General features: G+C 42.3%; 1 protein-coding gene across 1 annotated transcript; it reads left to right on the top strand.

Annotated features, from left to right (window-relative positions):
• Window positions 1-1,511: 1,511 nt before the first annotated feature.
• LOC120042503 (piggyBac transposable element-derived protein 4-like) lies at window positions 1,512-8,692 on the top strand. Its single transcript, XM_038987335.1, has 3 exons — window positions 1,512-1,913; window positions 5,709-5,949; window positions 6,851-8,692. The coding sequence occupies exons 1-3, from the start codon at window positions 1,682-1,684 to the stop codon at window positions 8,604-8,606; spliced, it is 2,229 nt and encodes a 742-aa protein (XP_038843263.1). The 5' UTR covers window positions 1,512-1,681; the 3' UTR covers window positions 8,607-8,692.
• Window positions 8,693-16,967: the final 8,275 nt, after the last annotated feature.

The following is a 16,967-nucleotide window of genomic DNA, read 5'->3' as shown; positions in this document are numbered from 1 at the left end:
ACAATACACTTTTCAACTTGCAACGGACTTAGATTTAGACTACACGAAACAGAATTGAACATATAACTATAATAATATAATAAGCAAACAAACACTTCACGCAGGTGAGCTCAGGGACTGGCGACAGTGCGACGCCCCCAACACGTTCTTTCTCATTTTCTTTTGTACCACTATTACTTTGGGGTTCTAATCCCCCTCTGTCAACATCCGCACTGTGAACACATCTGTAACATTCATGAACCTTCACTATTTTCATCCCTAAACTAGCAACAATAACTATTGTCTATTGTTATTCTCAATGACCTTCCTGGCCATATGAAAGCCTAGCTAAATACAATGTTGGTGTCAGTTTTCATGTCTTTTATTATGCAAACATTTGTTTATTAGTTTATATTTCTCATTAAGAATAATGTTGTTTTAATTCTATATGGGTCACGCCTGGTTTTGGTCATGTGTTCTCTTATGGATCAATTATTTTAATTAGAATATAGCAATGATGCTCTTTCCTCAATCACTTACAGAGTATTCAGACTTTACAGCCGTATTCTAAAATGTATTAAATGAAACAATTTCCTCAGCAATCTACACACAATAGCCCATAATGACATCACAATACCCCATAATGACATCACAATACCCCATAATGACATCACAATACCCCATAATGACAAAGCGAAAACAGGCTTTTTATAAATTTTAGCAAATGTATTAAAAACAAAAAACAGAAATACTTTATTTACATAAGTATTCAGACCCTTTGCTATATGAGACTCGACATTGAGCTCAGGTGCATCCTGTTTCCATTGATCATCCTTGAGCTGTTTCTACATCTAGATTGGAGTCCACCTGTGGTAAATTCAATTGAATGGACATGATTTGGATAGGCACACACCTGTCTATATAAGGTCCCACAGTTGACAGTGCATGTCAGAGCAAAAACCAAGCCATGAGGTCGAAGGAATTGTCCGTAGAGCAAGTTTTTCCTTGGTTTCCAATTTGTCCCTGCTTTTCTCTCTCTCAAAATCACACTTTTAGTAGAAAAACAACAAGATTGGATGTTCTAAGTCCACAACAATACTTAAACCTCATCAGGAGACCACTTTTGAAGTCTGAGGAAAATCTGAAAATTGTATTTTGGGGTGTAGATACCTCATTCATGTGGCACCAGCAAGAGCCTTGCTTGGTTGGTGGTGTCTCTGTAGCACACATGTGATTGCAGAGTTTGCTGAACAAATCACAACAGGATTTATGCAAATAGTCATGATATCATTCTGCCAGGTAGGCATAGACTACTTTGTAGTTAACGTTTAATTGACAATGTTTTTGGGAAAGTTTTTCCATCAACCAGAAGATGGTTTTTTCAATCTGCGTTACCCACTCCAGTCAATAGATGGCGAAGTGAGTTTTTCAGGTGATGCTTCTTGCGTGACGTATAATCTAGTGGACAGGACATGAGGCCTCTTCAACAGCGACAGAAGGCTACTGATTCAACCAACGTGGTGTTGTGCTAGCAAACATAAAACCGATGCATTGAAGCGTTTTAGACCAATCATTTGTATATTACTCTTAGTGTTTTGAACATACTTCTGTTTACCTATCTACTAGCTCATTTCAACGTAATTTGCTTGTGAAATTAGCGAATGTTTTAAGTTGATACAGCATTAGGCTATTCGCCCGGAACATGAGCTCACTTAGCAAGACGGAGAAAGAAGCTCTGGTGAAATTAGAGAAAGAAACTTTCAGAATGAAAATGGAGAAAGATCCCATACCATTGAAAGAAGATACTGTAGTGAAAAAAGAGGAAGAACATTTTGGAGTGCAAGAGGAAGAGGAGGCTATCTCAATTAAAGAGGAGAAGAAAGACGTTTTGGGAGTGAAAAAGGAGGAGGAGACTGAAGATCCGATTACCACCAGTGAGTACTGTCTTAAAAACAGGGGCACAAACTATGCAGTTGTTGAACTAATGTGGGGTTTTAAAGGGGCATTATACTGAAGTTAAACACTTGAATATGTTGTTCATTACTGTACCAATCTGCCATTGGTACATATATATTTGTGGGACTTTTCAATTAGATGAATTGAATTCTCCACGTGGTCTATATTAAAGTGCACTAAATCTAATATAACAGGCTTTTAAAATATAATATTGGAGCATAATTTCTACATAACATTTTAAAGTCACCCATTTCATTGAACGATCCGTTTACATTCACAACACAAACAATATTTCAGTTTTTATTTATTTATTTTACCTTTATTTAATCAGGTAGGCCAGTTAAGAACAAGTTCTCATTTACAACTGCGACCTGGCCAAGATAAAGCATAGCAGTGTGAACAGTCAACAACAGAGTTACACATGGAGTAAACAATAAACAAGTTGATAACACAGTAGGGGGGGGGGGATCATGATTAATGTGGCCATTTTAGGTCCTTTTTAGACATATTCCTGCCTCTTGTAAGACTCTGTGATTGTAGTAGAATATCATAAGTTTACCATTTGTTTGATGTTCTCATTCACACAGGAGAGAGACATGACTATCGTGGATCCTCTGGGGAGCCTCAACAACATCCTGATGCTGACGAGGAAGAGAAGAGTCTCTCCAGATCAGACCACCAGATGGTACAGCTTGGTCTGGTCTAACATACAGCTTGCTCTATTGGGGTCTGGGCTGGGTTTCTGTAAAGCATTTTATGACAACAGTGGCAGCAGTGTAACGGATGTGAAATGGCTATCTAGTTAGCGGGTACGCGCTAATAGCGTTTCAATCAGTTACGTCACTTGCTCTGAAACCTAGAAATAGTGGTTCCCCTTGCTCTGCAAGGGCCGCGGCTTTTGTGGAGCGATGGGTAACGACGCTTCGTGGGTGACTGTTGTTGATGTGTGCAGAGGGTCCCTGGTTCGCGCCCGGGGCGAGGGGACGGCGTAAAGTTATACTGTTACATCAGCATCCATAATGATATGTGTCTGTTTCCCCTCTTTATGATTACCAGGACAACGCTAGCCCTTCCTCCCTCCTGGAGTCCCCGTGTCGTGCCTCTCCCGGTAGCACCTTACTGCTGGGTATGAAGAGGTTGTCTGTGCTGCTGGTGGACTGCAGGAAAACAATGGGGCTGGGTGGAACTGTGAGAGGAGGAGAAGAGAAGAAAGGATCAGATTTGACTCAACAAAGTAAGTGCTGTAGTTTAGTTGTAACAAATAAAATAGATCTGTTCACTGGTATCTGTTCCCGGTAGGGCTGTCCCTGACTAATACAAATACAGCTTTGCACAGTGTTGGCATTCTCTCAACCAGCTTCATCTGGAATGCTTTTCTAACAGTCTTGAAGGAGGTCCCACATATGATGAGCACTTGTTGGCTGCTTTTCCTTCACTCTGCGGTCCAACTCATCTCAAACCATCTCAATTGGGTTGAGGACGGGTGATGGAGTGCTGGTCTCCAGACCATGTTGTCTGATGCAGCACTCCATCACTCTCCTTTTTGGTCAAATAGCCCTTACACAGCCTGGAGTTGCGTTGGGTCATTGTCCTGTTGAAAAACAAACAATAGTCCCACTAAGTGCAAACCAGATGGGATGGCGTATCACTGCAGAATGCTGCGGTAGCCATGCTGGTTAAGTGTGTCTTGATTTCTAAATAAATCACTGACAGTGTCACCAGCAAAGCACCCACACACCATCACACCACCTCCTCCATGCCTCACGGTGGGATTCACACATGCAGAGATCATCCGTTCACTCTGTATCTCACAAAGACACGGCGGTTAGAACCTAAAATCTGAAATTTGGACTCATCAGACCAAAGGACAAATTTCCGCCGGTCTAATGTCCACTGCTCGTGTTTCTTTCCCCAAGCAAGTCTGTTGTTCTTATTGGTGTCCTTAAGTAGTGGTTTAATTGCAGCAATTCGACCATGAAGGCCTGATTTACGATGTCTCCTCTGAACAGTTGATGTTGAGAGATGTGTCTGTTACTTGAACTGTGAAGAATGTATTTTGTGCTGCGATCTGAGGAATAAATATCTCTGGGAAGAAGGGCAGTGCTTGATGATAAACTACTCAGGGTGTGATTGTGATAACATACATTTGATTGTATTCATCGCGCTGCTAAAACACTCGACCACTGCGACTCCAACTTCCTTGTTACCTACAGGGCTTTCCTCCCTTTGTCAAATCTGATCCCATCTGGACAAGAGGAATACCTATGTAAGAATGCTGTTCTTTTGACTACAGCTCAGCAGTTACCACCATGGTACCCTCAACTCCTCATTAAGCTCAAGGCCCTGGGTCTGAACCTCGCCCTGTGCAACTGGAATTTGGACTTCCTGACGGGCCGCCCCCGGTTGGTTAAGGTAGGAAACAACACCTCCGCTTCGCTGTTCCTCTACGTGGGTTCCCCTCAGGGGTGCGTACTCAGTCCCCTCCTGTACTCACTGTTCACTCATGACTGCACGGCCAGGCATGACTCCAACACCATCATTAAGTTTGCCGATGACACAACAGTGGTAGGCCTGATCACCGACGAGACAGCCTATAGGGAGGAGGTCAGAGACCTGGTCGTGTGTTGCCAGGACAACAACCTCTCCCTCAACGTGATCAAAACAAAGGAGATGATTGTGGACTACAGGAAAAGGACAGCGTGTGCCCCCATTCTCATCGACGGGGCTGTAGTGCAGCAGGTTGAGAGCTTCAAGTTCCTTGGCGTCCACATCACCAACAAACTAACATGGTCCAAGCACACCAAGACAGTCGTGAAGAGGGCATGACAAAACCTATTCCCCCTCAGGAGACTGAAAAGATATGGCATGGGTCCCCAGATCCTCAAAATGTTCTACAGCTGCACCATCGAGAGCATCCTGCAACAATTTCAATGATTTACAGTTCATTTAAGGAAATCAGTCAATGTAAATAAATTAATTAGGCCCTAATCTATGGACTTCACATTACTAGGCAGGGGCCCAGCCATCCACCCACTGGGGAGCCAGGCCCAGCCAATGAAGCTGTCCGAGTGGCTGGTCTAAGACAATGTGGAGGCCCTGGACTGGCGTGGTTATACGTGGTCAGCGGTTGTGAGGCCAGTTGGATGTACTGCCAAATTCTCAAAAACGACATTGTAGGTGGCTTATAGTAGAGATATAAAGATTTAAATTTCTGGTAACAGCTCCAGTGGATATTCCTGCATAGCAATTGCACACTCCTTTGAGACATCTGTGGCATTGTGTTGTGTATAAAACTGCACATTTTAGTGGCCTTTTATTGTCCCCAGCACAAGGTGCACCTGTGTAATGTTTAATCAGATTCTTGACATGCCACACCTGTCAGGTGGATGGATTATCTTGGCAAAGGGCTATGAAATAAGCCTTTGTGCGAATGGAAAAAGTTAAATGGTATATCTTACAACAATGAAGGCTATATATATTTAGAACCACCTGCTGGATAAGAATCCATCGACGTCTGTGTCACGTGTGTTCTAGAACTGTCTTGTTTGTATTCTGACTTCTAAAACATAATTAATAAGTAAGTAAACGTATTACCAGGAAGCTCTACAACATTTGTTTTAAAATCACCAAGATTGTTTTAAATGATTAAATGTTTGAAAACTGGCCTCAGGTTATTTAGGGATCTGATTTTGGTTTAAACCTCATATCACGGCAGTTTTATCATGTGGAGATTTAATTCTGTTCTCTCTTTAAATAAACACTGTCTTTGGCAGGAGGAAAACCAAACTCAGAGGAACCAGATACATCCAAACTAGCAAGACGACACCTCTGCTCCCAGATTGGAACGAGTTTTACCAAGTTAGGAAGCCTGAAAAGACACGATGGGACACAACCAGGAGATCGGGAAAGTGACACAGAATTACTACAGGACGAAGACGAGTCATTGAGCGAACTTAGCTTTGACTCCCAGACGGAAGATATGTTTTTACACGGCGAGGACATCGTTTTGGACTGGTAAGTTCTTCTCATGATAATGCCGTTGTCTGAAATTAATAATATCAAATATTATCCATTAGAGATTTATTTTATTTGCAATATATATAAAAAATATAATCAGTAATTAAATACTACATTCCGGACATTGTTGTGGGCCGCCCTCCCCTCACCAGCCTCCAATGGCTATTTATATAACAATGGAATGGAGTGAATGGAACAGCAAACACAATCCCCTCACCACAGTGACCGTGTTCCCTCTACTCCACACAGTCACCTCACCACAGTGACCGTGTTCCCTCTACTCCACACAGTCACCTCACCACAGTGACCGTGTTCCCTCTACTCCACACAGTCACCTCACCACAGTTACCATGCTATATTGACTGTGTGGAGTAGAGGGAACACGGTCACTGTGGTGAGGTGACTGTGGTGAGGTGACTGTGTGGAGTAGAGGGAACACGGTCACTGTGGTGAGGTGACTGTGTGGAGTAGAGGGAACACGGTCACTGTGGTGAGGTGACTGTGGTGAGGTGACTGTGGTGAGGTGACTGTGTGGAGTAGAGGGAACAAGGTCACTGTGGTGAGGTGATTGTGTTTGCTGTTCCATTCACTCCATTCCATTGTTATATAAATAACAGGAGGCTGGTGAGGGGAGGGCGGCCCACAACAATGGCCGGAATGGAGTAGAATGGAACAGCACCAAACAGACCATGTTGCTTGATACCATTCCACTCACCCCACCCCTGCCACCACTATGAGCCGTTCTCCCCTGACCAGCCTTATTCACCATTGATAAACACACACTTCACCGTCGTGATTATGTTCCCTCTACTCTATATAATAGACATCTGTTTATTTTACGTGTCGATACAGGGCTCATCTGTAGAAGTATTCTTACTGATTGTTTTTTCTTACACAGTGCCAGGGACTCGGATGAACAATGGGAACCCACAATGTCAAGGTGTCCATCCCCCACTAATTCAGACACTGAAGCTGGTTCATCCAGCCGGACCCCTGCTGTCTCCGGCTCCACACCTTCCCCCGCCCGGCCATCTAGAGGTGTGAAGGGGTCAGCCCAGAAGCGGAGGAGGGCCAGTGAACCAGCGGCAACTACCACCGAGGCAGAGGACCGTTGGCACACTGTGCTAGAGGATGACGTGGAGCCACTTCCACCAACATTTAGACCGAAAAGGCAGCCAGGACCTCAGCTGGACATGACTGCAAAGTACAGCCCACTTCATCTTTTCCAGATGTTTTTCTCCTTGTCAGTTCTTGATTTGCTGGTGTCTAACACCAACAAGTATGGGGCTAAGAAACAAGGAGGCAAGAAAGAGGCATGGAAGCCCGTTTCCGTCCAAGACCTGTACTGTTACATCTCACTGGTCATCTACATGGGGCTGGTGAAGTTGAAAACCCTGGAGAACTACTGGAAAACATCACCTCTCTACCTACTGCCTTTCCCCACCACTGTCATGTCTTGTAAAAGGTTTCTGACTATCTCACGGGCGCTTCATATCAGTGACCCACAAGTTGACGAAGACAATGACAAGAAGAGAGGCACAGCAAGCTTTGATAGGCTCTGCAAAATCAAACCTCTCTACCCCAGCATGGTTGAAGCTTGCAAGGCCCATTTTCAGCCCAACCAGAACGTGTCCATAGATGAGAGGATGGAAGCCTCAAAGGATAGAATTGGCTTCAAGCAACATATGTATAACACGCTGTGTGGGTACAAACTCTTTGTTCTGGCCGATTCTGTGTGTGCCTACACTTGGAATTTGTTTGTTTATGAGCAGGAAAGCAGTGTTGCGACCGGTAAGGGACTCGGTTATGATTCCGTTATGGAGTTGTTGGATTTTCAACTGCTGGGGACGGGCTACAAACTGTTTGTGGACAGCTTTTACACAAGCCCTACCCTTTTCACAGACCTGGGGAAGCTGGATGTGTGGGCTTGTGGCACCATTCGTACCAACAGAGTGGGTTTTCCCAAAACAAAAGTAAACGACATGCCTAAGCGGGCTGATAGGGGTACCATGCGATGGATTCGTAAAGATGACCTGCTCTTTGTGAAGTGGATGGATACCAGAGAGGTGGTCATGTGCTCCAGTATTCACAAATCATACAGTGGCAATCACGTCGGCAGGCGTGTGAAGAACGCTAATGGGGCATGGACCACAAAAAATGTCCCCATTCCTGCTGCTGTGAAGGATTACAACAAGAGCATGGGAGGTGTGGACCTGTCAGACGCTCTGATAGGCTACAACAATGTTCTCCACAAGACAATGAAATGGTACAGGACATTGTTCTATCACTTCATCGACATTGCTGTGGTGAATGCATTCGTCCTTCATGAGGAAATGGCTAAGAGCTGTGGACAGACCCCCATGACACAGCTAGCCTTCAGAGAGCTGCTCATCCAGGAGCTTGCTGGCTACAGCAAGTCCACTGCATCACATTCTGTCCCTTCTACTCCTGCCACCTGTAGTGTTCACATGCCCAGATTCCTTTCTGCAGGCATGAATGTGCCTCGGGGCAAAAAGGGCACAGTAGGGAGGCGTCGTTGTGTTCTGTGTCACAGGAAAGGCCCTGTCACCTGCACCACTTGTTCTGTTACCCTCTGCTTTACACCAGAAAGAGACTGCTATGGGCCTTGGCATCAGCAGCACGATATTGTGTAGAGGACTGAGGGTCTTCCAAATACTGGCATTCTAAAGTCTGTAATTAATTATAATTTTTTTCATAATTTTCTCCCCTTTGGTTTTTTTTGGGGGGGGGGGGTGGTGTGTTAGCATAGCATTTTTGTATCTTGTATATAGTTATTTGCTTGAAAATGTATCATTTTACCAATTCGGCCACTTGGGTACATTTGGGCAACTTGTGTGGGACACCTGGGTGACTTCATGCTAAATGCCATGTAGCTCGCTCATTCCTGAAGTTATCAGTCTAAAACTTTACACACACACACACTGCTGCCATCTAGTGGCCAACATCTAAATTGCACCTGGGCTGGAATAATACATGATGGCCTTTCTCTTGCATTTAAAAGATGATGGTACAAAAAAAGTAGTTTTTTTCTTTGTATTATCTTTGACCAGATCTAATGTGTTATGTATCTCCAGCATTCCTTTCACATTTCCATCAACTTCAAAGTCTTTCCTTTCAAATGGTATCAAGAATATGCATATCCTTGCTTCAGGTCCTGTGCTACCCAAATCCTACTGCCTGTATGTCAATAAAGGTGAAAATGGGAAAAAAATGGGTGGATCCAACATTCATGAACCTTCACTGTCTTCATCGCTGAACTAGCAACAATAACTATTGTCTATTGTTATTCTGAATGACCTTCCTGGCCAAATGGAAGCCAAGCTAAATACAATGTTGGCGTCAGTTTTGATGTCTTTGGTTTTGCAAACATTTGTTTATTAGATTATATTTCTCATTAAGAATAATGTTGTTTTAATTCTATATAGGTCATGTGTTCTCTTATTGGTCAATTATTTGAATTAGAATATAGCAACTATGCTGTCTCAATCACTTACAGTGCCTTTGGAAAGTGTTCAGACCCCTTTGACTTTTTCCACATGTTATGTTACAGCCTTATTCTAAAATGGACTAAATAAAACAATTTCTTCAGCAATCTACACATAATACCCCATAATGACATCATAATACCCCATAATGACAAAGCGAAAACAGGCTTTTTTGAATTTTTTTCACATTTATTAAAAACAAATATTACATTTACATAAGTATTCAGACCCTTTGCCATGTGACTCAAATTTGAGCTCAGGTGCATCCTGTTTCCATTGATCATCTTTGAGATGTTTCTACAACTTGATTGGAGTCCACCTGTGGTAAATTCAATTGATTGGACATGATTTGGAAAGGCACATACCTGACTGTATAAGGTCCAACAGTTGACAGTGCATGTCAGAGCAAAAACCAAGCTGTGAGGTGGAAGGAATTGTCCGTAGAGCTTCTAGACAGGATTGTGTTGAGGCACAGATCTGAGTAAGGGTAAAACATTTCTGCAGCATTGAAGGCCCCTGATTTAGCCCCCTGCAGTAAAAGGTTATTCATGGAGTAAAATGATCTGTTTAAGTCATTAGTAAAGGGCACATCGTTAAGAATACAGTTATATTTTTTTGTTGTTTTGTGGTCTATATCCTGTCAATCATTTATTCCTTCATAAACAGAAAACGTTTACCTCAACACAACATGTGTGCAAGTGCCCCTCTAGGTTCACAACCTCTTGACCATTAAATCTGGACAGCTGACAACTATTTTTTAAAGGGTAAAAGTGATCTGTTTAGGTCGTCAGTAAAGGAAGCATAGTTAAAGAGTACAATGACCCTTTCAAAGAGGATGGGGTGAGGCCTCTGGGGATTTTTGGGGGGGGTTGACTGAGACATCCCACTGACACTCTTTTATGGGGGGTAAAATGTATCTGTTTAGGTCTTCAGTAAAGGGGACATCTTAAATATTACAATGACCCTTTCAAAGACTGAGACATCCCCCGGACATCCATCCTATAACTATTTTTAAAATAGTAAAAATGATCTGTTTAGGTCTGTGTAAAACATATGTTTTGAAAGACACCTGGGGGTCCAGGTTGTTAGTTATTTTGTGTACATATAGTTCCCCTGTGTGCAAGAGCCCCCCCTAGATTCACAACTTCTTGACCCTTAACATTCCCAGCCAAGGGGAGAGACAGAGAGAGAGATTTAATTCATTGAAGGTAAATTACATTTTCTTTCAAACATTTTCTTTTATTCAAAAACTTCCAGACATTTAAACATACATATCACAATTATTAAAGTGTATTATGTAATATAAATTGTCACTGATGTTTTTTTACTAAAGACCTTTAAATAGATGTTATTATTACACGTAGCAACACCACATGACAACAACATGGTAGCAACACAACATGGTAGCAACAAAACATGGTACAAACATTATTGGGCACAGACAAGAGCACAAAGGCAAGAAGGTAGAGACAGCAATACATCACGCGAAGCAGCCACAACTGTCAGTAAGAGTGCCCATGATTGACTGAGTCTATGAATACAGAGATGGAGATAAAACTGTCCAGTTTGAGTGTTTGTTGCAGCTCGTTCCAGTCGCTAGCTGCAGCGAACTGAAAAGAGGAGCTACTCAGGGATGTGTGTGCTTTGGTGACCTTTAACAGAATGTGACTGGCAGAACGGCTGTTGTATGTGGAGGATTAGGGCTGCAGTAGGTATCTCAGAAAGAGGGGAGGGTGGTCTTAGAGGGTTTTATAAATAAGCATCAACCAGTGGGTCTTGCAGCGGGTATACAGAGATGACCAGTTATAGAGTGCAGTGAGGTGTCCTATAAGGAGCATTGGTGGCAAATCTGATGGCCGAATGGTAAAGAACATCTTGCCACTCAATGTATCCTACCATGACTATATGCAACCCTACTCCATGTGTTACCACTATCATGTATCCTACCATGACTATATCCAACCCAACTCCATGTGTTGCCACTATCATGTATCCTACCATGACTATATCCAACCCAACTCCATGTGTTGCCACTATCATGTATCCTATCATGACTATATCCAACCCAACTCCATGTGTTGCCACTATCATGTATCCTACCATGACTATATCCAACCCAACTCCATGTGTTGCCACTATCATGTATCCTACCATGACAATATCAACCCTACTCCATGTGTTGCCACTATCATGTATCCTACCATGACTATATCCAAACCAACTCCATGTGTTGCCACTATCATGTATCCTACCATGACAATATCAACCCTACTCCATGTGTTGCCACTATCATGTATCCTACCATGACTATATCAACCCTACTCCATGTGTTGCCACTATCATGTATCCTATCATGACTATATCCAACCCAACTCCATGTGTTGCCACTATCATGTATCCTACCATGACAATATCAATCCTACTCCATGTGTTGCCACTATCATGCATCCTACCATGACTATATCCAAACCAACTCCATGTGTTGCCACTATCATGAATCCTACCATGACAATATCAACCCAACTGTATTTGTTGCCACTATCATGTATCCTACCATGACTATATCAACCCTACTCCATGTGTTGCCACTATCATGTATCCTACCATGACTATATCCAACCCAACTCCATGTGTTGCCACTATCATGTATCCTACCATGACTATATCCAACCCAACTCCATGTGTTGCCACTATCATGTATCCTACCATGACAATATCAACCCTACTCCATGTGTTGCCACTATCATGTATCCTACCATGACTATATCCAAACCAACTCCATGTGTTGCCACTATCATGTATCCTACCATGACAATATCAACCCTACTCCATGTGTTGCCACTATCATGTATCCTACCATGACTATATCAACCCTACTCCATGTGTTGCCACTATCATGTATCCTATCATGACTATATCCAACCCAACTCCATGTGTTGCCACTATCATGTATCCTACCATGACTATATCAACCCTACTCCATGTGTTGCCACTATCATGTATCCTACCATTACTATATCCAACCCTACTCCATGTGTTGCCACTATCATGTATCCTACCATGACTATATCAACCCAACTCTATTTGTTGCCACTATCATGTATCCTACCATGACTATATCAAACCCAACTCCATGTGTTGTCACTATCATGTATCCTACCATGACTATATCAAACCCTACTCCATGTGTTGCCACTATCATGTATCCTACCATGACGATATCCAACCCAACTCCATCTGTTGCCTCTATCATGTATCCTACCATGACTATATCAACCCTACTCCATGTGTTGCCACTATCATGTATCCTACCATGACTATATCAACCCAACTCTATTTGTTGACACTATCATGTATCCTACCATGACTATATCAAACCGAACTCCATGTGTTGTCACTATCATGTATCCTACCATGACTATATCAAACCCTACTCCATGTGTTGCCTCTATCATGTATCCTACCATGACTATATCAACCCTACTCCATGTGTTGCCACTATCATGTATCCTACCATGACTATATCAACCCAACTCTATTTGTTGACACTATCATGTATCCTACCATGACTATATCAAACCCTACTCCATGTGTTGCCACTATCATGTATCCTACCATGACTATATCAACCCTACTCCATGTGTTGCCACTATCATGTATCCTACTTGGCTGAAGCTTTGATCCAGTGGAAGAAGTATCGAGGAGCAGGGAGGTTAAAGGTCACTTCAGGACACAGCTGTTACTCTACACAATCCATAAATAATAAAGTAATGAGATTATTTTGGGCCTTATCAAATCTGTTTTACCTAATTCTTTAAAAAAAATGTTTTAACCTAATTCTATTTTCTCCATTTAGTTTTTCCAAGTTTCTGATTTGTCCCGGTTTTTCTGTTTATGGCTCTCAAAATCACACTTTTAGTAGAAAAACAACAAGATTGGATGTTCTAAGTCCACAACAATACTTAAACCACATCAGGAGACCACTTTTGAAGTCTGAGGAAAATCAAAAAATTGTATTTCGGGGTGTAGATACCGTTTAATTCAAGTGGCACCAGCAAGAGCCTTGCTTGGTTAGTGGTGTCTCTGTAGCACACATGTGATTGCAGAGTCTGCTGAACAAATCACAACTGGATTGATGCAAATAATCATGATATCATTCTGCCAGGTAGGCATAGACTACTTTGTAGTTAACATTTAATTGACAAGGTTTTTGGGAAAGCTTTTCTATCAACCAGAAGATGGTTGTCATTAGCATCATCGCTAACAGCTACACATAGTGGTAGACAAATTCACTCAGACAGGGGCATTTCCTGGCTGTTTCCCTATCAGAAAGTTGAAGGAAAATACAAATCACTGAGGCTAATTTAACGACGACTTGCAGGCAGTAGGTTCAGAATATCTATGAGAAAAATTAATACAGCTTATAATTATAATACAGATTATACCACCAGCCAAAAGGGCAATTTAGTGACTGAAAGGGTAAAGTGGCATGTGCTCTACACAGGTAGAGTCCTATCTGTCCATGTTTCCTTTTGCAAAGTGGGCACTGCTTCATGTGGCAACACCACCACTCACCTAAATAGTCCATATGCCACTGGGTGAGAGAAGTTTTCATTGTTTTTGGGCAGCATTATGTGAGGTGTTATGTGTTGTTGGTCAATTTAGCTCGGAATATTCCACCCTCATCAATCTGTCACCTAATCCTACCTAATGGGCAGGTCAGCCCTGGAGGAAAGTATTGGCTGTAAGAAGGAAGAGAAAACATAACATCTGGTTGTTTTTAAATGTTCTCATGACATTGCTTGCCAGAATAGTAATGGAGATTTTTCTTCCAATCTGCGTTTCCCATTCCAGTCAGCAGATGACGATGTGATGCTTCTTGCGTGACGTATAATCTAGTGGACGGGGGTTCTTCAACAGACAAAAGGCTACAGATTCAACCAACGTTGTGGTTTGCTAGCGAACATAAAACTGAAATATTGAAGCTCTTTAGACTAATGTTGTATATTACTCTTAGTGTTTAGAACACAACTATGTTTACGTTTCTACTAGTTCATTTAAACGTAATTTGCTTGTTAAATTAGCAATGTGGTAAATTGATAATGCACTAGGCTAATCGACCGGAGCATGAGCTCACTAAACTAGACGGAGAAAGAAGCTCTTGTGAAATTAGAGAAAGAAGCTTGTAGAATGAAAAAGGAGGAAGAGGAGGCTATCACATTGAAAGAAGAAGAGGATAATATTACAGTGAAAGAGGAAGATGGGAAAGAGGTTGTCAGAGTGGAAGAGGAGGAGGTAGAAGCTTTCAGAATCAAAAAGGAGGAAGATTCCATAACATTGAAAGAAGAGAATGTAGTGAAAGAAGAGGAAGAACCTTTTGGAGTAAAAGAGGAAGAGGAGGCTATCTCAATAAAAGAGGAGGAGACGGAAGTTCCGATTACCACCAGTGAGTACTGTCTTAAAAACAGGGGCACAAACGATGCAGTTGTTGAACTAATGGGGTCTAATTTGTGGAACGTCCCAACAGGAATCTGTTCCAAAATCTTCGTAAAGTACAAGGATGCCAACAAACGCCGCATACAAAGTAGCATGTTCAATTCACCGAGCTAACACGCTGCCGAATAGGCATCAACTCACCACGTAGTTTATTCTTAATGTTTGTCCATAGGCTACCAGAGTGGATTAACGTGGTGAGTGAAACACGTAATTAAATAGCCCACTCCCTCCCCGGTATCTTATTCTGCCTCTATACAACTTTGTATGCGCTGTTTGTTGGCAACCTTGTTATTTACGAAGTTTTTGGAACATATTCCTGTTGGAACGTTACACAAATTATAAACACCTGAACTAATGTGTGGTTTTAAAGGGGCATTCTACTGAAGTTCTACACTTGAATATGTTGTTCAGTAAGGTAGGAAATGTTGAAGGGTCAATCTGCCATTGTTACATATATTTTGGGGTCTTTTAAATTCGATGTATTGAATTATCCATGTGGTCTATAATGAAGTGCACTTAATTTGGTATAACAGGCTTTTAAAATGCAATACTGATGCATCATTTCTACTTAAAATATCAAAGGGATGCAAAAGGCCTCTGCATCACAAACAATATATATAAAAAACATAATTAAGTGGCCAATTTAGGTCCTTTTTATACATATTAATGGCTCTGGTAAGACCCTATGATTGCAATAGAAGATCATAAGTTGACTGTCTGTTTGATGTTGTCATTCACACAGGAGAGAAACATGACTATCCTGGATCCTCTGGGGAGCATCAACAACATCCTGATGCTGAAGAGGCAGAGAAGAGTCTCTCCAGATCAGAACACCAGATGGTACAGCTTGGTCTGGTCTAGCATACAGCTTGCTCTATCTGCGTCTGGGCTGGGTTTCTGTAAAGCACTTCATGACAACAGTGACATCAGCATCCATAATGTTATGTGTCTGTGTCCCCTCTTTATGGTTACCAGGACAACGCTAGCCCTTTCACCCCCCCGGAGTCCCCGTGTCGTGCCTCTCCCGGTTGCTCCTTACTGCTGGGTATGAAGAGGTTGTCTGTGCTGCTGGTGGACTGCAGGAAAACAACGGTGCTGAGTGGAACTGTGAGAGGAGGAGAAGAGAAGGAAGGATCAGATTTGACACATCAAAGTAAGTGCTGTAATTTACTGGTATCTGTTCCAAAAAGGGCTGTCCCCAACTAATACAAATACAGCTTTGCACACTCTTGGCATTCTCTCAACCAGCTTCACCTGGAATGCTTTTCTAACAGTCTTGAAGGAGGTCTCACATATGCTGAGCACTTGTTGGCTGCTTTTCCTTCACTCTGCGGTCCAACTCATTCCAAACCATCTCAATTGGGTTGAGGTCGGGTGATTGTGGAGGCCAGGTCATCTGACGCAGCACTTCATCACTCTCCTTCTTGGTCAAATAGCCCTTACACAGCCTGGAGGTGTGATGGTTCATTGTCTGGTTGAAAAACAAATGATAGTCCCACTAAGCGCAAACCAGATGTGATGGCGTATCGCTGCAGAATAATGTGGTAACCATGCTGGTTTATTGTCCCCAGCACAAGGTGCACCTGTGTAATGACCATGCTGCTTAATCAGCTTCTTGATATGCCACACCTGTCAGGTGGATGGAATATCTTGGCAAAGGGATGTCAACAAATTTGTGCACAAAATTGGACAGAAATAAGCTTCAGTGCGTATCGAAAAAGTCACATTCTGTATCGTACAGCTATGAAGGTTATATATACAACCACCTGCTCGAAAGGAATAAGCGACGTCTGTGTCTTGAGTGTCATAGAACTGTCTAGTTCTTTGTGTTCTGACTTCTAAATCAGAATGAGTAAAATAAGTAATGTAAACATATTATCATTAATTACCAGGAAGCTGTACAACATTTGTTTTACATTTTGACATGGTTGAGAACTTGCCTCTGGTTATTGAGGGATCTGATTTGGATTAAACCTCATAGCAAGGCGTTTTTATCATGTGGAGGTTTCATTC

The sequence above is a fragment of the Salvelinus namaycush genome, unplaced genomic scaffold (genome assembly GCF_016432855.1).
Source record: "Salvelinus namaycush isolate Seneca unplaced genomic scaffold, SaNama_1.0 Scaffold7, whole genome shotgun sequence".
NCBI lineage: Eukaryota > Metazoa > Chordata > Actinopteri > Salmoniformes > Salmonidae > Salvelinus > Salvelinus namaycush.
The sequence above is the reverse complement of the archived record's forward strand: the minus strand, read 5'-3'. Positions and strand labels throughout refer to the sequence as shown.

What these genes read in the sequence shown, in the direction of transcription:
- LOC120042503 (XM_038987335.1), top strand. Translation starts at nt 1,682, where the DNA reads ATGAGCTCACTTAGCAAGACGGAGAAAGAAGCTCTGGTGAAATTAGAG. An exon ending in TGAAGATCCGATTACCACCA is followed by an intron (nt 1,914 to 5,708) that starts GTGAGTACTGTC and finishes TGTCTTTGGCAG; the next exon opens with GAGGAAAACCAAACTCAGAG. An exon ending in GAGGACATCGTTTTGGACTG is followed by an intron (nt 5,950 to 6,850) that starts GTAAGTTCTTCT and finishes TTTCTTACACAG; the next exon opens with TGCCAGGGACTCGGATGAAC.